The 20,840-nt window shown below is 40.5% G+C and overlaps 1 protein-coding gene across 1 annotated transcript in view; it reads left to right on the top strand.

Annotated features, from left to right (window-relative positions):
* Positions 1-19,077, top strand: part of ESR1 (estrogen receptor 1) — a 316,090-nt gene extending 297,013 nt beyond the window's left edge. Inside the window, exons 7-8 of the mRNA XM_069769174.1 lie at positions 7,476-7,659; positions 18,849-19,077. Of these exons, the coding sequence (XP_069625275.1) occupies positions 7,476-7,659; positions 18,849-19,077 (413 nt within the window). The remainder of the gene's footprint in view (positions 1-7,475; positions 7,660-18,848) is intronic.
* The last annotated feature ends 1,763 nt before the right edge of the window (positions 19,078-20,840 follow it).

Below are 20,840 nucleotides of genomic sequence, written 5' to 3' on the forward strand. Positions count from 1 at the left end.
CATTATTGGAGGTCAGTAAATGTTATTCAGTTCATTGCCGAGCGTGGCTTGGCATTTAGAGGAGATAACAAATTTGTTGCATCGCCTAGAAATGGAAACTCTCTGGGCATTCTTGAACTCATCACCCAGTAGGACGACTTTCTTGTACAGCATATCAAAACTCAATCACGGCAAGGGTCATAGAAACTACCTGTCATCTACAAGTATGGAAGAAATTATCAATGTAGTGGGCTAACAAGTCCTCAGAGAAAATATTTCTCGAGTTAACAAATAAAAACACTACTCCATCTGTTTGGACTCCACACCCGATGCAGCTCACGTTGACCAACTAACCCTTGTTTTGAGGTATATGGAGAAAGATGGCCCTGTGGAACGCTTTGTAACATTCATGGCAAACAAAGGCCATGGTGCTCAAGACATGTTCAATGCCTTGTTGGAATTTTTGAAGAGACATGGCCTAGACCTGGGAAATTGCCACGGTCAAAGTTATGACAATGCATCTGCAATGAGTGGAAAATACAACGACCTGCAAGCCAAAGTGAGAGAGAAGAACAATCTTGCATCCTGGATTCCTTGTATGGCACACTCTTTACATCTGTTTGCTAAAAATGCTGTAGAAAGCTGCTCGAGTGCTGTACTTTTTTGACTTCCTTGAAAAGCTGTTCCTCTTCTTCACATTTTCAACGCATCGGCATCAGCTCCTGACTGAGGCTTTGAAAAATATTGACTCAGCAACAGCATTGACTCTCACACGTGTCACAAAAACGCGTTGGTCCTGCAGAGCTGACGCTACTAAGGCCCTTAGGCATGACTATCGGCAGATTAAAGATGCACTTACACAGATTGCTGATGATTTTGAAGAAAAAAGCTGTGTACGGTGTGAAGCAGAAGGACTGTTAAGACAAATGAATCAGCTTGAAATTGGTATTAACACGACCTTCTGGAATTATATCCTGCAAAGAACAGATGCTACTAGTAAAAATATGCAACACACAATACTCGATCTAAACACTGCGGCGTCACTGACCAGCTTAAAAAACTATGTCGCATCAAAGCATGACTCCTTCAAAATTTATGGGAAGCAAAGCGAAGAGCTGTCTGGTTCATCTGAGTATGTTCAGACGATAACTCGACACAGGAGCCGAAATGTGTGTCTCAATCCATTGGATTATGTCTATAAGGAAAAAGTACAACTCAGCCCTTCTGAAAAATACAGAACATAAACTTTCTTGCCGATCATTGATCAGTTTATCGCTTCTCTTGACCAACGTCTTCATGAAACAAAGATATATCAAGCAAATTTAGCTTTTTTAGCCATATGAAAGAACTGTCTTCAGACGAACTTAAGGCCACAGCAGAGCAACTCGTCAGGTCTTATTCAGATGACTTGGATATTACATTTATCGATGAACTGTGCCAGTTTGTAACATTTTCCAATTTATTCACAGACGACGAGCCAAAAGATATCCGCACTGAACTTTTCATGTACAAGCTTATCATGGAAAAGGGTGTGCATAACACTTTCCCAAACATTGAGATAGCTCTAAGGATATATCTAATTTTTATGGTAACAAACTGCAGTGGTGAGCGTTCCTTCTCAAAACTCAAATTAGTTGAAAACCGATTGAAGCAGGAACGACTTGTAAATTTGGCTATCATGAGCATCGAGTCAGATATACTGCGTGAATTGGACTTTAGTGACATCATTAGACATCACTTTGCGGCACGAAAATCAAGGAAAGTGCCTGGATTGTAAAAAATAAATGATTTTGCCTGAATTACTCTGTGTAAATGATTTCTGTAAATAAACTTGTGTTCGTTTCATTTTGTGTTTTTACATTACATATTGCAACACCTTGAAAAATGGGCCTCCCTCCAAAATGGGCCTCGAGCTACCCACCCCTTATACCCTTGTCCTGGCTTTCGACAAAACCTCCACCTCAGGGACAAAAAAGAGACATTTCACATCTATGATCCCCGAGCCCTCTGTTTGCTTCACGCTGCTTCTTCTGTTCAGATCGACAGTCCTTTCCCCACTTGCAAGTTGGTGTCTAGAAGTTGGGAGTGCACTGCTAATTCTAAACCATGACTTCCTTACATTTCCTATTCCACAGCAAAGGAAAGGCAATGGAGGAATGGATTAGACTTACTACTGCACTCCCTATGCCACTGTAGTTGCCATGGGTGTTCTTTGACACTTTCCATCAGTCTGGACAGGCAAAGTAGACCCCTTCATGGCATCTGTAATCCTTAATGAATGTGGCCCCTTTAAGCAGGATAATATGCACTGCCATACTAAAAGAAATGTTCTGTCAAGGATCCTATAACTACTGCCAGGAGGCTACTCGCTGCAGTAAGGGAGCCCAGAGCAGAACGGCAGAGAACTCACCGGGTAGCAAGCAGGACCTGAACCATGTGACAGAAAGGGAGTGGCCAGGGGTGGAGCCAGGTGCCTGGGTGCAATGGAGGCAAACGGTGTCGGAGAGTAGTCAAACGTGCCAAGGTCAATAACCGGGAGATAAGTGAGGTACTGGAGGGTGAGATAGAAGGATAGTCAGGTGGAAGCTGGAGGTCAGAAAGCCAAGAGAATCAAACAGACCAGATCTAGCATGGAGAGCAGACCACACAGTATGCACACACACACCAGGGGTCAGGCACACAGACAGAGCGAAAGTATAACTGACAGAGAATCCTAGTCCAGCATGGGTATAAATATCCCTCCCAGATCCAAAAGGAGGCTACAACAATTAACCCTGAGAGGGCAGGGCATTAACCCTGTCCAAATCATGACAGTACCCTCCTCTTAACAGGGGACCACTGGTCCCCCAGGCTTCTCTGGATATCTGGCACGGAACTCCCGCACCAGATGATCAGCATGCACCGAACTGAAAGAGAATACCCTTTCCAATGTATCAGATACTGGAGATTCCGGCGCACCCACCGAGACTCAATGATGTGCCCCACCTCATACTCCAGCTGTCCCTCTACCAATATTGGCAGAGTATCGGACGATGAATCTTCCCTAACCGTCCCCACTGACTTTAACAGGGACCTGTGGAAGACAGCAGATATTTTGAAGGAGGTGGGCAGCTGTAGCCTGTAGGCCACCGGATTGACTACCTCCACAATTTTGCATGGACCAATAAACTAGGGGCCCAGCTTCATAGAGGGTATCTTATGCTTGATATTATGAGTGGATAACCTCCCCTACTATAAACACCGGATCTGGTCCCCTCCTCCTGTCTGCAAATCGTTTGTACCTTTTCTGAGCTTTAGAGATGTTCCTCTGAACCTCCCTCCAAAGAGTTCTTAAACTTTGTACCATGCATTCAGCTCCAGGACAACATGAATCCATGTGGGATTCCACATAAATTCTCCAAAATGTGGGTAAAACCCATAGTTGACCTGAAAGGGAGACTTTCCAGTGGACTGACTCACATGAGAGTTGAACGCAAATTCTGCCATGTGCAATACCTCACACCAATCCTCCTGTCTGCAAGAGGCTAGGCATTTCAGAATTTGCTCCAAAGAATGATTTGTGCTTTCAGTCTGTCCATTAGACTCCAGAAGATAGGCAGAGGAGAAAGACAGCGTAATCCCCAGCTTCTTACAAAAAGCCCTCCAAAACCTGGCCACAAACTGCACACCTCTGTCGGACACCACATTCACAGGCACTCCATGCAACCGAACAACATGCTGTATAAATAAGCGGGCCAAGGTTTCAGCAGACGGTAATGCAGGCAGAGGTACAAAGTGGGCTTGTTTGGAGAACCTATCCACCACCCATACCACTGAGTTGCCCCTGGATGGAGGGAGATTTGTAATAAAATCCATGGACAAATGTGTCCATGGCCAAACCGGAATTGGCAAAGGCCCAATTCCCTGGCCGACCGGGTATGAGAACTCTTATAACGGGCGCACACCCCACATGAAGTCACAAACTTTTTAATATCTGATACCATAGAGGGCCACCAAAAACCCCTAGCAACTGCCCCCCGCATAGCTGCAATCCCAGGATGGGCACTTAACACAGAATCATGAAACTCCTGCAGGAGTCTGAGATGGAACTGTTCTGGTACAAACAATTTACCTGGAGGTTTACTACCAGGAGCCCGAGTTTGGGCCTCCAAAATCTCTCTTTGCAAATCGGATGAGATTTCGGCCACCACTATTCCTGGCTGAAGAATGGAGGAGGGGGTTCTGGAGGGGACACAGAATCAAAGCTTCGGGATATAGCATCAGCCTTAATATTTTTAGATCCCAGGCGGAATGTGATGGTAAATTGAAATTGATAAAATAAAGCGCCCACCGAGCCTGTCTGGGGGTCAATCTCTTGGCAGACTCGATATAGGCCAAATTTTTATGATCATTGATAACTGTAATGGGGGTGGATGTCCAGGAAATGCCTCCATTCTTCAAAAGCCAACTTAACCGACAAGTCCCTATTGCTGACATCATAATTTCTCTCGGCTGGAGTGAATTTTTTAGAAAAGAAGGCACATGGCTTCAGATTAATGAGTGTGGAAGGACCCTGAGACAAAACTGCCCCCACCTCAGAAGCATCAACCTCCACAATAATGGGTCTTGACAGATCGGGTTGTACAGGAGCTGAAGTAAAACATTTTTTTAGTGTCAGGAAAGAATTTTTTGCAGCCACGGATCAATTTTTCACATCAGCCCCCTTGAGGGTGAGGTCCGTCAAAGGCTTTACCACCTGTGAAAAATCCTTGATTAACTTCCTATAGAAGTTAGCAAAGCCCAAAAATCTTCAAGTCATGAGGCTGCACCCAATCCGTAATGGCCTGGACCTTTTTAGGATCCATGCGGAATCGCTCCCCTGACACAATTAAACCCAGAAAAGACAGTTTTTGCACAAAAAATGAACATTTTTCCAGTTTAGCATATAAATGATTCTCCCTGAGTCTCCTAAGAACCATACGCAGATGGTGCAAGTGGGGTTGACTGTCCGCTGAGTACACTAAAATGTCATTCAGGTAGATGTCCACATAATGCCCAATTTTGAAAAATGGCAGGAGCGTTAGTGAGACCAAAGGGCATAACTAAGTTTTCAAACAGCCCCTCAGTCGTCAGGAATACTGTTTTCCATTCATCCCCTTCCCGGATCCTTATAAGGTTTTAAGCCCCTTATAAATCGAGCTCAGAGAACCATTTGGCCTCCGTGAGTTGGTTACATAAATCAGGGATCAGGGGAAGAGGGTACGTGTTTTTTACCGTAATTTTGTCCAGTTCCTGAAAGTCGAGGCACGGCCACAAACCACCATCTTTCTTTCTTATGAAAAAGAAGGCCGAATGTGCCCCTTGCAGAGACTCTCTTCTATGTACTCCTTTATGGCATGATGCTCGGGCCTGGACAAATTAAACAGGCAAGCCTTGGGTAACTTGGCTACCGGGATTAAATCAATAGCACAATCTAAAGGTCTATGTGGAGGAAACACCTCAGCCTTACTTTCAGAAAACACGTGTTAGGGGTCGAGTTCCTGCCTCTGCACAGGGGGAATCTCGGGCCATCTCCGCTGCGGTCTCCCATTCTTCTCCTGCCGCAGTGGAGCCTGCTCAGCGGAGACATCGATCCCAGCGTCTCGCTCAGTCTGACTCTGTGCTAAGAGTTACTGCTGTGTTTCCTGCTTCTCCCATTGAAGTCAGTGCTGGGCAGCAGCGAGCGGACACTTCTGGGGCTAAGTCCTGCTTTTCACATTCTGAGCATGCCCTGAGTAAGATCTCTCAGTGGAGATCGAGGGTCACATGATCAGATACTGCAGCTAAGGTCCTTGTAGCTGCTAGGACTAAATCCTGCTTTGCACTCTGAGCATGCCCAGGGCGAGATCTCTCAGTGGAGATCCAGGGTCACATGCTCAGGTGCTGCAGCACTCCATTGGTCCTTCTTTGTAAGGTCCTAAACGTGCTGCAACTATTTAAGGCTCGCATGGCCGCATGGCCATGCGCTAGTATCAAGTCATATGTGCTTTGCGCCAGTGTGGTTATGCATAAGTGTGTTCAGGGACCTGGCTGAAATAAGCCCCTAGAATACCGGCACCTCCGGTGAGGAGATTGTATGAGTGTGTTCAGGGACCCGGCTGAAATAAACCCCTAGAATAACGGCTTCTCCGGTGAGGAGATTGCATGTTGTATAACCACAGACTGCTATCAGCTTGGCAGTAAGCTTGTGCTCCTGTGAGGCTAACAGGGCGCAGTGCTTTCCCCTCGCGGCTGCTCTGTGAGGTAACAGAGCTAGTCTATACCGCCAAACAGTGCCACCATTCACTAGCAGCAGGTTCTCCCTGCACGGTGGACCCCGGGCTGCGAACGCACCATTTATAATAAATATCTATTTCTACTCGGTGCGTTCCGCTAGCCCTAACAACACGTCTTCAAAGTCCTTCAGGTATTCCGGAATACCCTCCAGAATGACAGATGACACAGATACAGATTTTACAGGGGTGACAAGAGGTACCAGGTTATAACATATACCGTTATCCTTACATCCCAACTGAGTGATCTCCCCCGTCACCCAATCAATGATAGGATTATGGCATTGAAGCCAAGGCATCCCTAGCACCAGTCCAGCAGAAAAATGATCTAGAACAAAACAACTTAAATTTTCCATATGAGTAGAATCCACTTTCAGAGAAAAAACTTCAGACATGAAACAAATTCCATCCCGGGTGAGAGAAGATGAGTCAATAACCACAATTTTAACAGGATTCTTAAGCCTTCCTGTCCCTATCTTATTAAGAGTCACCACCCGGGCATCAATCAGGTTAATGGTAGAACCTTAGTCAACAATTAGCCCTGAGAGGGCAGGGCATTATCCCTGTCCAAACCATGACATGTTCAAGAGTGACCGAAGGGATCTACATGAATCTTTAGGCAGGTGATTTAAATATTACTAAGTGGTTTAAGTCGATGGGATCCTTCCGAAATGTTTGTGGTCTTTTCACCTTTAATAGATTTAATAATTTAATAAAATGAATATGAACTTTAAGATTGAAAGAGCCCCGTTAACAAATAGTTGATTTTGCTGTGGGAAGCCATGGCTGCTGCAGGGAAAAGTTGAATTTAGAGTGGTGCTATTCGAGTCTCAGGACCTGGTCTATCGGCAATGCCAGGAAACTGTGTTTACTTTGATAATTGCCTCCTGGTTTTTGATTAACAAGCCAGAAAGATGGGTCCAGGGAGGTAGGGCATGGTTTCCGAGCTTCTATTCAGCAACCACAGATTATTTACGTGGCCTGGTCAGGGTTCTGTTAATTGATACTTGTTGCATTATAAGGCAGCTATTAAGATGAATGGACATCCAGAACCTTGGTCAGTCTTGTATAGCCGTGTATCCAATAGGTTATATATACAGTGGTTGTCTCCATGAGACAAACACTTTGAAGGCTTAGATATAATTTACCTGTCATCAGAAGTCTTTAAATAAGGTGTAAATGATAACTGTCTTTATTTTTTCTCAGGTGTTTATACATTTTTGTCTAGTACCTTAGAATCTCTAGAAGATACAGACCAAATTCATTTGATTTTGGACAAAATTATAGACACATTGGTGCATTTTATGGCCAAAACTGGACTTTCCCTTCAGCAGCAGCAAAGACGATTGGCTCAATTACTTCTTATCCTTTCACATATCAGACATATGAGGTAAGCAAATGGTTATATATGCCATAAACTATTTAACAACTTGCGATACCAAGTTGTGCAGAGGTCTGCCTCGAATTTTATAAACAGTATGATATTTTACCATTGAACTTAGTTCTTGACAAATGTATTACTCTACATAAGTCCAAAAAGAGACATTATTTAGTGTTCATTAGTATTATTGGCCTTTTAGTCTACAGTATTTAGAAAAATCTATCTTCCTATTATCGGTTTCATCCAGAACATCTTCCTTTGATAAGCTCTTTAAGATTATAGGTATTAAGAGATTTTTCATATCATGTTCACTTTACGTTTTGGCACAACTTTTGTTACTTAAGGTAGTCTAGGAAAATTTAGCTTCCATGTTCTCATAAAAGAAATCCCTTTATTGGCAACACAAGATATAATCCACAGGCATAGTATCAGGATGTGGAAATCTTCCACTTACCGTATATCTTTCTAGCAATACAGTGCCAGAAGTCATAGCATTATGATTAATAATTCTTTTCAAAACAGTTTATATAAAAAGATGCAATTGGCAAATACTTTAATCTTTGTATTGGCAGGTGAGTTAATATGTAGGTATTTATTAAGTGATAATACAATCCGGATTCAACAGAAAGTATAGGTTTTTCCTTTAAATATCTCATTGCCTTTGAATCCACTGCTGGCATTAGCTCTAAAAAATGGAACAAAAATTAAGCTAAAACTGACACAAAGTTAAAATCCCACATGCGAAACATAAGCACATCCAAATAGAATGATAACTATAAAGAGAGCACTAATAATTCTCTCTTTTGCATCCACTACATTTCATTAACAAAAAAAAGTTTCATGGGGATTATTGAACCAGAATTATTTTCTCTATGAACTCTCAGCTGAATAATTTTACATTAATTGGACAATATGCCCTTAAGTTCCATACTCTGGACTCAAATAGAAGGACGTAGATCTGGGGATTTATTATGATGGAATATAGGCTGAACTGGATGGACAAATGTCTTTTTTCGGCCTTACTAACTATGTTACTATGTTACTATGTAAATTTGTCTTGGAACAGTGAAGTTTTACACATTTCCTTCTGGTCATGTCAAAGAGAAACAGGCCATAAATAATATTCCATCTCCCCTACACAACGTCATCACTCTTGTATTCCCGCTTTCCTTCTATAGAATTTGTGTTCTACATCTGAATTCATTCTAGACTGGGAAACTTCTTGACCTGATTTAGGAGATCTTCTCAAAAAGGAAAAAAATTTTGCCTAGTGATCTTTCATGCTCTACTCCTCAAGTGTTCATTGACTTTGGGGATGTACATAATTTCTTCGACTATGACTAAGCACAATGAGAAAATGAAGTTTGTGACATTAAATACCTACATTCTTTAAAACATGCCTTGTGTTTGCACTAGCTCTTTTTGACCCTGAAGTTCCCATGCCTTTTTATGTCAAATTTGATGCTTTTTCTGTCAGTTTCAATGCCATCCTGTCTCAAAAAATAATTTGTTTGGTTGGAAGCCTCCACCCTTGAGCTTTGCTCTATGAAAATTTTCATCAACAGAATAGAATTATTCTGCTGGAGATCAGAAACTTCTGAAAATAAAATATTCTCACAATATAGTTTCTAATCTGGGAACCAGTTTGTGACTAGTTGCTGCAGAGTTTTATGTAAACTTCCATATATTTCTCAATATTTCTCTTCAATCCACCACCCACAGACAAATAAGCAAGTAAAACAGACCAATAAGACCCTATAATAATTTTAAGCCCTTTCATAATTGTACAAATAGATCATTGGCTGACTCACTGCCCATGCCCATAATAACTTGTCATACTCACTACAGATGAGCTTCACTGAATTTTACCCAGAATTTTGGTTTGCAGCAAATAAATTAGCACAAATCTTAATACTTGAAGGCTTGTAATTACTCGTAAAATACACATGAGGGAAAGGATAGAGAGAACTCTGCTGACCATAAGAGCTAACACTCTATGGGAGAGAGAAGACCCCACTGACCATAAGTGTTTATATTCTACAGAAGAGGGAGACTTACCCAGTGACTCTGGATATGGAAAATGACTCTGCTGTACAATACATGCTCCACTGGGAATCGCTGATCGGTGATGGTCCAGATACTGACCACTGTGATGTAGAAATGCTTGGCACTCGTATAGGTGTGTTCAAGAACTTATTTATTGAGTGAAGAAATTCCAGAAATAAATGAGACGTTTCGGTCAATACTTGACCTTCATCAGTCATGTGGATAGAGGAGATCTGTGTGGCAGCGCGCTGTGCAAGAGTCTGCAGTGTCCACTGCTAAGACAGGAAGTGCTAATACGAGTGCCAAGTATTTCTACATCACAGCTGACGGATTTGGTTATCCTACTTGTGCCCCACCAGAATTCCAGAAGTTCCGTGTTTTCCTAATTAATTCAGATAAAGACCACCACTGTACAAGTTATCCCCTTCACGACATAGGCCGTACTAGTACAACGCATACTGTGACTCCCTTTGATGTGGGCTCCGGCGCTGAGCCCACATCTTTCCTGGCACATGTCAGCTGTTTTGAACAGCTGACATGTGCCCGGAACAGCCGCTTGTGGAATCACGATCCACCCATGGCTGTTAACCCATTAAATGCCGCTGTCAAACTTTGACAGCGGCATATAATGCGCGCTTATGGCATTTGCACCAGAAATCCCACCCTTTGTTGACACTGTCACATGATTGCGGGTCACCAATGGGTCGTGCATGACAACCATAGGTCTCCTGCAGACCTCTTTGGTGGTCACTGCCAGATTGCTATGAGCACCGCCCGGTGCTCATAGCTCATAGCAATTCAGCAATTCCGCTACATAGAGGCGATCTGATCATTGCCTGTATGTAGCAAAGCCGATCAAGTTATGGCAGCTTCTAGTCTCCCATGGAGACTATTAAAGCATGCCAAAAGTAAAAAAAAAAAAAACATTTTAAAAATATTAAAAATATTAAAAAAAAATAAAAGTTCAAATCACCTCCCTTTCGCCCCATTCAAAATAAAACAAACGAAAAAATCAAACATGCACATATTTGTTATTGCCTTGTTCAGATTCACCCAATCTATCAATTTAAATGAATGAACCCAATCGCTAAACGGCATAATTCAGAAAAATTAAAAACGCCAGAATTACGTTTTTTGATCGCCACAACGTGGCATTATAATGCAATAACGGAAGATTAAAAGATTGTATCTGCACCAAATCATATCATTAAAACCATCAACTCGGCATGCAAAACATAAGCACTCACCCAACCCGAGATCATGAAAAATGGAGACGATACGGGTCTAGGAAAATGTCGCAATTTTTTTTTTTTTAACAAAGTTTGGATTTTTTTTTTCACCACTTAAATAAAAAAGACCCTAGACATGTTTGGTGTCTATTAACTCATAATGACCTGGAGAATCATAATGTTTGGTCAGTTTTAGCATTTGGTGAACATGGTAAAAGAAATCCAAAAATCCAAAAATTTGTTGTGGAATTTCAACTTTTTTTTCAATTTCACCACACTTGGAATTTTTTTCCCATTTTTAAGTACATGATATGGTAAGCCAATGGAGTCCTTCAAAAGTACAACTTGTCATGCAAAAAACAAGCCCTCACATGGCCATATTGACAGAAAAATAAGAAAAGTTATGGCTCTGGGAACAAGGACAGCGAAAAACAGAAATGCAAAAACGAAAAAAGGGCTCCATCATGAAGGGGTTAATAATAAAGATAATCCTTTAGATGACATAGCTGGAGGGAATTGTGAGGAAGTCTGCACGAGCATGGAAATTATTTTAGCTCACTATCTGGTGCTTCAGCAGCAGCAAGGTTAGTTTTTGCAAATTGAAACTCAAAATGTTTGAATTCTTTTGAAACCGGAAGTTTCAGAAAATTTGACTTGATTTTCTGCAGATCGATCTGCTCATCTGTACTTGTCACCTCAGCAGTAGACTAGAAGTCTCCAACCTTTTCATGTATGCATTCAGTTAGTCTGCTGTATCACTGTAAATTAATTGGAAAGATCTACTGTGAAGGCTGCAACATGTCATGGTCCAGGTTAAAAAACTTGGATGCAAACATTTCTAGCCTAGACTCTAAAGCAAATCAGGTTCAGTCGTCATTCAGTAATAGCAGGTTAGAGCCCCAGACTATTGATTACCAAATCCGCTGATACCTATGGTTTCATCCTGTGGTCTAACGTGTATTGGATTGGGCTGACAGCCATCTTAATCTAAGGATTAAGAATAACCTCTTTCAAGTTGGCATCTTGCTTCCTTTGTGTCTTGTGGGTGTTCAGATATATGTACCCATTTCACAGCTTCAATATCCTCATTCCAAACAGCTTCCATTGATCTTAACTAAATTTTCAAATCTCTTAAAACTTCCAGACCACCTGATACCTTCACCTCTCCAATTTGAGGTTAATCAGATCCATGTTTGTTTTGGGCAAGCTTAACTACTTTATCAATTAGATAGATATTGGTTCAGAGTGATATTAAGTACTATACAGTGATATATGCTCTCTCTGATTAAAGTCTAACTCATGAAAAGTTCCATTTCACTTCATAAAATAAATTTTGGTAGAGGTCCTAAGAAGAAGCTACTGTTATGTACCTTTCTCCACTTAAGTGTTTCTACTCTATGAGAACACTGCATCACTGTGGGCCTTCTGAGTTTTGCTTGAGCATCAGTCAATAATCCTTCATACTGCCTTTAGCTTGCATATATCTTCTACTGCCTGTCTGCTTTTTGCCTTTGCTTCTTTTCTTGCCCATGGATATGTTATCTTTGACCCCTATCTTGAACTTTTGATTTTTATGGTATATTTTCCGACTCTATTCCATTGATTTGTCTGACTACTCTCTACATCCTGACAAATGGTGATTTCTTTGAAAATTGTGATCTGTGGATCGGATTGGTTAAATCCAAACTTCCTTGTGGTGATCTCTCATTAAAAACAGGAGGATTAAAACAGGAGGACCTCTTTTTAGATAGAAATTTGAACCTCCAGCCGATTACAGACCAATTGCAGTGCCAAGATTCCGCTTTTGTCTGGTGTACCTTACACCAGGTGCCCACCTTTCATCCATTGTTATTATAAACTTTACCTTATAATCAAGAACTTTATCTGTATATGATAAAGGGCGATAATTGATATTAAACGTGTTACCTCTGAGTGTGAGTGATAAATGTTTTATATCACCAATTGCGTGATCCTTGTAAAGAGAAAAATAATTGAAACACAAGAATGGTTTTTTTTGGTTCCCACAACTCCGCAAAATGTGCAATAGTAACATCATATCTACGCCAAAGTAGAATCAACCAAAACACCAGTTTGCCACACAAAAAGCAAGTCCTCACAAAGCTCCATTGATGGAAAATTGAAAATGTTATGGGTCTCAAAAATTGGTGACACAAGCCAATGTTTTTTTTAATTAAAAATTCAGAATTTTAAGCCACTGAAATAATACTGACCTGGAGCATCACGTTAAAAGCGTTACCACATGAATTGGTAAGAAGACTTGTTTCAAGCAGCAAATTCTGTCTCTCTCCACATCGAGAGCCCCCATACATGCTTAGCCAAAATGAGCATACATGTGTACGATGGAGACAGGAAGAATAGATAAATGAGCATTCAGATGAAGCTATTGAAGATGCATGTTAACCCACCTGACCAGGAATATCGAGGATATGATTTAGGCTATGTTTCTAAACCATTGGCTTTGATAAACCAAGTCTTAAGTTATGTAGCTAAATTGTTAAAATATCACAGATAAACCTTGGAATTTTCTTTTACTAGTTACTCCCAGTACGTTTTAATAAAGCTCTTAAGCAAATCTTAATCTCTTGGAGTAAGGGTTCCGATCTGCTCAAATAATAAGACGTGCTTGGCAAGAAAATCTAAGCAACATGCACTATTACTTGGCCCAAACTCATATTATAAATCTTCTGCCTAAATGAAACCGTCTACAGTGAAACACTATGGTTCTAAAAGGTTTCCAAAGTGTACAAGATGGTATACTTGATATGGAAGGAATATATACTCACTATTAAAGGGGTTGTTCTCTTTTGGGGATCATTTTTCTATTTTACTTAAATGCATGCATTTGGGACTAAAATAATCATTTTTGCAATTGAGTTTTATTAAAAATTCTGCACTGTTTGGCTTTCCCAGGCTTTTTGTTTTATTGCAACTTTGATGTGATCTGTGGTCGTAAATCAGCTGAGAGGAGTCCAGAAAAGGATAGACAACAGCAGATTCCACATCAGACCATGCTGGCACACCAACTGACAGATTCTCAGTTATCTCCTTCTGCAACCAGTAATAGTACAACAGAAAGGCTGTAGAAGGCAAGCGGTGCATAAGTTTTAATGAAACCCAAATGAGCAAATAATTTTTGGCCTCAGTTACATGCATTTAAGTAAAAATAAAAATAATAAAAATAAAACACCCCCCAAGAGCATAAACAAATTATAGGCTTGCTGTGAGATGATTTTAAGCCTAGGGAGGGTATAAAATAGCATGAGACATCACTTACAGGTGGAACGCCGAGCCCAGCAGAAGATATGCTGTTACCAACGTCCTAAAAGAGATGTCATGTAAAAGAGATTATGATTGTAACTAGATGGTGGCCCGAGTCTAACGCATCGGGTATTCTAGAATATGTATGTATATAGCAGCCACATAGTATATAGCACAGGCCACGACATATTCTTGAATACCCGATGCGTTAATACAGGCCATGCAGTATATAACAGTGGCCACACAGTATATAACAGTGGCCACGCAGTATATAATACAGGCCAAACAGTATATAACATAGCCCATGCAGTATATAACTTTGCCCACATAGTATATAACACTGGCCACGTAGTATATAGCAGTGGCCACGCAGTATATGACACAGGCCAAACAGTATATAACACAGCCTACGCAGTATATAACATTGCCCACATAGTATATAACACTGCCCACGTAGTATATAGCAGCCATGCAGTACATAACGCAGCCCACACAGTATATAACATTACCCACATAGTATATAACACTGTCCACGTAGTATATAGCAGCCATGTAGTATATAACGCAGCCCATGCAGTATATAACATTGCCCACATAGTATATAACACTGCCCACATAGTAATAATAGAACAACACGGCACTCGTAGTAGTGTATAGAGTAGGTGCTCAAGTAGGGTATCCATCCCAACAAATCCAAATCCGAAAAAACTTGGCACTCTAGATGAATAAGTATCATATGCAAAAGGTTTATTGATGTGGATCCATAAATGCAGCCCACACAGTATATAACACTGCCCATGTAGTATATAGCAGCCATGTAGTATATAACGCAGCCCATGCAGTATATAACATTGCCCACATAGTATATAACACTGCCCACGTAGTACATAGCAGCCATGTAGTATATAACGCAGCCCACGCAGTATGTAACACAGCTCACGTAGTATATAGCAATGTGGGCACTATATGCATGGTTAAAAAAGACTTAAAATAAAAAATAAACATATACTCGCTTTCCGAAGGCCAATTGAAGTCCTGGCACCTGTGTGCGGTGCACGCGGCAGCTTCCGGTCCCAGGGTTGGTATGAGCACAGGACCCGTGATGAGTAATTACTTGATGTAATGTTGTTTGTAATATTGTAATGCTTGAAATGCTGTTTTGTAATGCTGCTGTAATACCATAATTTCTCTCAAGATCAATAAAGTACTGTATATCGTATCGTATCGTAGACTAGGGGATCATTCAGATGTCCTCCTTTTTTCGCGTTCAATAAAAATGGTCCCAGTTTAATGAGTAATTATTTTCAGACTTTCATCTGATTTTCAGTGCAGTTTCAATCAAGTTTGGCTTGAATTCGCTAGTTTTTCTCAGATGAGAAAAAAAAGTTTTTCTACCTTCTCCTATCGAGACTTATATTGCCTATTTTATCCGATACTCAAATCAACAGTGGACATGTCTCAAGAATCTTATGTGGACCACTCGGTCTGCAAGAAAATATTAGACAATGAACAAAGACTTGGTATGAGTTATACTTGTGAAAAACATGGATTGAACTCATAAGTAAAAAACGGGCATACAGTGGGGGGAAATAAGTATTTGATCCCTTGATGATTGTAGTGATCTATGTATAGGTATATATGTGTGTAGTGAAATATGTATAGGTTTATATGTGTGAGTAGCAGTAATTTAACATCTGTCCTGAAAGCTGCAGGTCTCACAGGGGGTCACAACATATGGTATCCTGAGCAAGCAGTCTACTGTCTCCAATGTCACCAGGGGGTCTGGCTGGGAACCAGGTAGAAGGGGAAACATTTCACACCTTCTTGCTCTTTTGAAGAGAGATGTCAATTACAGCCTGACACTATCTGTGAGAACCTTTATGCAAAGAGTGTTCAGAGGAAAATAATATATTCATTGGGGGAGCGGCCGTAGTCCAAACACAAACGAGCAATTATAAATATTAACCTGAGAGGCTGGTCTAGAAATTTGACCTCCAGGGTGACTCTATAACTTAGGCCTGTATACATAGATTTGTGGTCACATGTGGGGACAGCCTGGGAAGCTGATGTGTTCCATTCCATATTTCCCTCAGGTAGCAGAAAGCAGACTACAAAGTTAGCTATTTCTGTAAGTTTTCTCCTGTTTATTTTTTTAACAGTTTTGCATATTTTTGTGTCTTTTTATTACCATATTTTTATACCTTTTTCTTCATTTTAAGCACTGTATTTTTTGTATTTAAGCATAAAACTTTAACAAGTTGAACCTTGTATGTTCTAAAGAATCCAAAGCTTTAAAGCGTTTGATCCTTATGATTGACAATGCAATAGTTATAATATTTCCGGGTCTCATCGCCCGTATGTTCGGTGAGTGGTGGCAGCATGTATGAGCGGGTGTGTGGCCTTGGTTGGTGTGTGATTTATGCTCCCATTACAGCATAGGACAGAGGTTGAATGCTGGACTAAGAGAGGGGAGATAGATTAACCTTTGCAGGTGCAACCCCAAGCCACATGCTAAGAGCGGATACTTGACATACTGGTGGCAGTACGGTGGGATCCGTGACACTGATTTTGTAAGTTTGCCCACTGACAAAGACATGAACAGTCTATAATTTTAAGGGTAGGTTACATTTAACATTTCGAAACAGAATATCAGAAATAAAATCTAGAAAATTACATTGTACAAATTATATAAATTAATTTGCATTTTGCAGTGAAAAATAAGTATTTGATCCCCTACCAACCACTAAGAGTTCTGGCTCCTACAGACCAGTTAGACGTTCCTAATCAATGCGTTACCTGTATTAAAGACAGCTGTCGTACATAGTCATCTCTATAAAAGACTCCTGCAACAACAGACTCAATTAATCAGGCAGACTCTAACCTCTACAACATGGGCAAGACCAAAGAGCTTTATAAGGATGTCAGGGACAAGATCATAGACCTGCACAAAGCTGGAATGGGTTACAAAACCATAAGTAAGACGCTGGGTGAGAAGGAGACAACTGTTGGTGCAATAGTAAGAAAATGGAAGAAATACAGAATGACTGTCAATTGACATTGATCTTGGGCACCATGCAAAATCTCACGTCATGGGGTATCCTTGCTCATGAGGAATGTGATAGATCAGTCTAAAATTACACTGTGGAAAATTGTTAATGATCACAGTAAATGACCACAGTCACCAAGAAAACTATTAGTAACACATTGTGCCGTAAAGGTTTAAAATCCTGCAGTTCCCGCAAGGTTCCCCTGCTCAAGAAGGCACATGTGCAGGCCCATCTGAAGTTTGCCAATGAACACCTGGATGATTCTGTGAGTGATTGGGAGCAGGTGCTGTGGTCAGTTGAGAGAAAAAATTGAGGTCTTTGGCATTAACTCAACTCGCCGTGTTTGGAGGAAGAGAAATGCTGCCTATGACCCAAAGAACACCGTCCCCACTGTCAAGCATGGAGGTGGAAACATTATGTTTTGGGAGTGCTTCTCTGCTAAGAGCACAGGACTAGTTCATCGCATGAATGGGAGAATAGATTGAGCCATGTACTGTAAAATCCTGACAACCTCCTTCCCTCCATCAGGACATTAATAATGGGTCATGGCTGGGTCTTCCAGCAAGACAATGACCCAAAACATGCAGCCAAGGCAACAATGGAGTGGCCTAGCCAGGCTCCAGACTTTTATCCCATAGAAAACTTATGTAGGGCGTTGAAACTTTGAGTTGACAAGCGACAGCCTCAAAATATTAATGATTTAGAGAAGTGGACCAAAATTCCTCCTGACGTGTGCAAGCCTCATCATCAACTGCAAAAAATGTCTGACTGTTGTGCTTGACAACAATAATTTTGCCATAAAGTATTAAAGGGACTCTGTCACCTGAATTTGGAGGGAACAATTTTCAGCCATAGAGGCGGGGTTTTTGGGTGTTTGATTCACCCTTTCCTTACCCGCTGGCTGCATGCTGGCTGCAATATTGGATTGAAGTTCATTCTCTGTCCTCCGTAGTACATGCCTGCACAAGGCAATCTTGTGTGTACTATGGAGGACAGAAAATGAACTTCAATCCAATATTGCAGCCAGCGGGTAAGGAAAGGGTGAATCAAACACCCGAAAACCCGGCTGAAAACTGTTCCCTCCAAATTCAGGTGACAGAGTCCCTTTAAGTCTTGTTTGCCAGAGGGATCGAATACTTGTTTCTCACAGGAAATTGCAAATATATTTATATAACTTATACTGTTCAATGTGATTTTCTGGATTTTATTTTTGATATTCTATCTCTCAATGTTAAAATTAACCTACCCTTAAAATTCTAGCCTGTTTATGTCTTTGTCAGTGGGCAAACTTATAAAAACAGCAAGGTATCAAATAATGATTTCCCCAACTGTATGAAAGAGCCCTAAGAGTGACTACTGAGATGAAAGGACAAAATACTGTAGCTGTGATAGGAACTGACCAGTTATTGCACAGTTTGATGTGAATAGACTCATACTAGGAAGCAGAGGATGTATTTTATATGATAACTGGAGACTTTTTAATACAGCTCAAGATACAAATACCGTAAATTGATTTACATTTCATTACTATAAAGCCAGTGTCGGTGAAATATGACATTTTCTTCACTAAATAATAATATTACTTTTACCTTTACAGCAATAAGGGAATGGAACATCTGTACAGCATGAAGTGCAAAAATGTCGTACCCCTCTATGACTTGTTGCTGGAGATGCTGGATGCCCATCGGATGCATACACCTAAAGACAAATTTGTAGCTCAAGAAGAAGACAGCCAGAGCCCTTTAAATGCTGCGACCACAACGTCACCATGCTTACAGGCTTATTATGTCAATAGAGAGGAGGCGGGTTTGCAGAATACAGTATGAGAGCGTTTTCTACTTACTTTAATTTTTTTTTAATTAATTGGCCTTTTGTGGCCAAGAAATTCCCAGCAGTATACTACCTAACTATAGTCAGTGTATCAGATCGGCTGCATATGTAAACACACTCCGACGTGCATCTATGCTGAATCATTTATGGTGCAGGTCTTCATAGTCGCTTCCTGTACTTCACAAGGAAAAGGATCCTTTGCTTTATTGGGCTCTACCCTTCAAAATCAAAGCTTTATGTGATGTTTTTGCATGTAACGCTGTGCATAAGTTGTTTTCTTCAGCTTGTATTTTCTAGATGGATAGTGTGGGGATAGCATGGACAGCTGCCGACGCATTCCGCACTTCGTGTATTTCATAGCATCACACATGCAAGTTCTTACTACTTAAACACATAGCATTAACATATATCATTTACAAGATCACCTTACCTACAGTTATGTAAGTGTATCTAGTTCTCAATGTTTCTGTAGATATTGATAGTTCCATTATATGTACTACTTGTATATAGGTTCCACCATCCATATTACTTAATGATTTATCTCCCTTTTACTAACAAGTTTCCATGAAAAACAGTATAATCATGAGAATACACGTGGTGCCTAAACTGCAATGGGTACAATGTACTTTTTATTATTATTGTGTAGTCCCCAAGAGCTAGAAGTCAATAATCTTGACCCCTGACAGTGGATCACCATGGCCATGATCCTAACTACTTTAAAAAGTCTTCTAAAAGAAATCCTATGCTATGTCTTTACTTAATACTGTGCTATACCGCTAGCCTAGATGTTTGTGGCCTTAACTATGGCAATTCAACATAATTTAACTCTTTTGACCATTGTGTAACTTATCAGTGGTTGTGTTCAGGACTATGCACAGCTCATGTGATATGTACTAGTAAAGACAATAGTGGCAAGCAAATGATCAGAGTTGTTATAGGAGAAACTTCGCCTCCATTTAGGATACATTAGGCAAAATTGTATTATTTTGTTTGAATTGGAGAGAATAATAGACTAATGGACTTACTGCTTGAATGCTGGCTTGACCAAACTGAGCAGATTGATGAATTTGCAATTTATTTCTATTTGTTGTCATACCGGACTGAAAAAATATGGCGGCCGACAACTGGTTTGGGTTTTAGATTACATAAGTGTTTATCAATAGGTTAAAAAATCTAAATTATAAAATCATACAGTTCTTTACAAATTGAGTTTATATATTTTTTAAAGGTAAAAAATGTTGCCCATGGTCCAAATGGTTTTTGGTCAACTACAATATATAAATTTACTGTGGATTTTATTATCCATCAGGATTATGTAATAGAATGTATCTTGTCTGAGAAGTTTGTCATTTACCACTTTCATTCCATCATCCGCCACAACATGAGCTCTACTTATGTAATTTGTATAATAGTACATATTGTTTTGAACACACTGAAATGTTCTGTGACCAGGACACCTTGATTTCAATCCTGTTCTCCACTTATAATACAGCTATTCATGGAAATAGGATATTTAATGCTCTACTGTATCTTCTACACACAGTTGCCAACACATCCACACATACGGCCTTGGCCACCAATATTCTGTAAATGTTCACGGATTATGTCCTCTGTAAAGGACATTCGGTTTAACCAAAAATGGGATAATTGGGCATTCCATTCTTCTGCTGGCTTTTACCAGCTATGGAAGCTCTGTTCATCGATTTTCTTTTTTTTTTAAAATCAGCTGGTCTTCGAACTTTCTCAGATCGCGCTCACA

The sequence above is a fragment of the Ranitomeya imitator genome, chromosome 5 (genome assembly GCF_032444005.1).
Source record: "Ranitomeya imitator isolate aRanImi1 chromosome 5, aRanImi1.pri, whole genome shotgun sequence".
Classification (NCBI taxonomy): domain Eukaryota; kingdom Metazoa; phylum Chordata; class Amphibia; order Anura; family Dendrobatidae; genus Ranitomeya; species Ranitomeya imitator.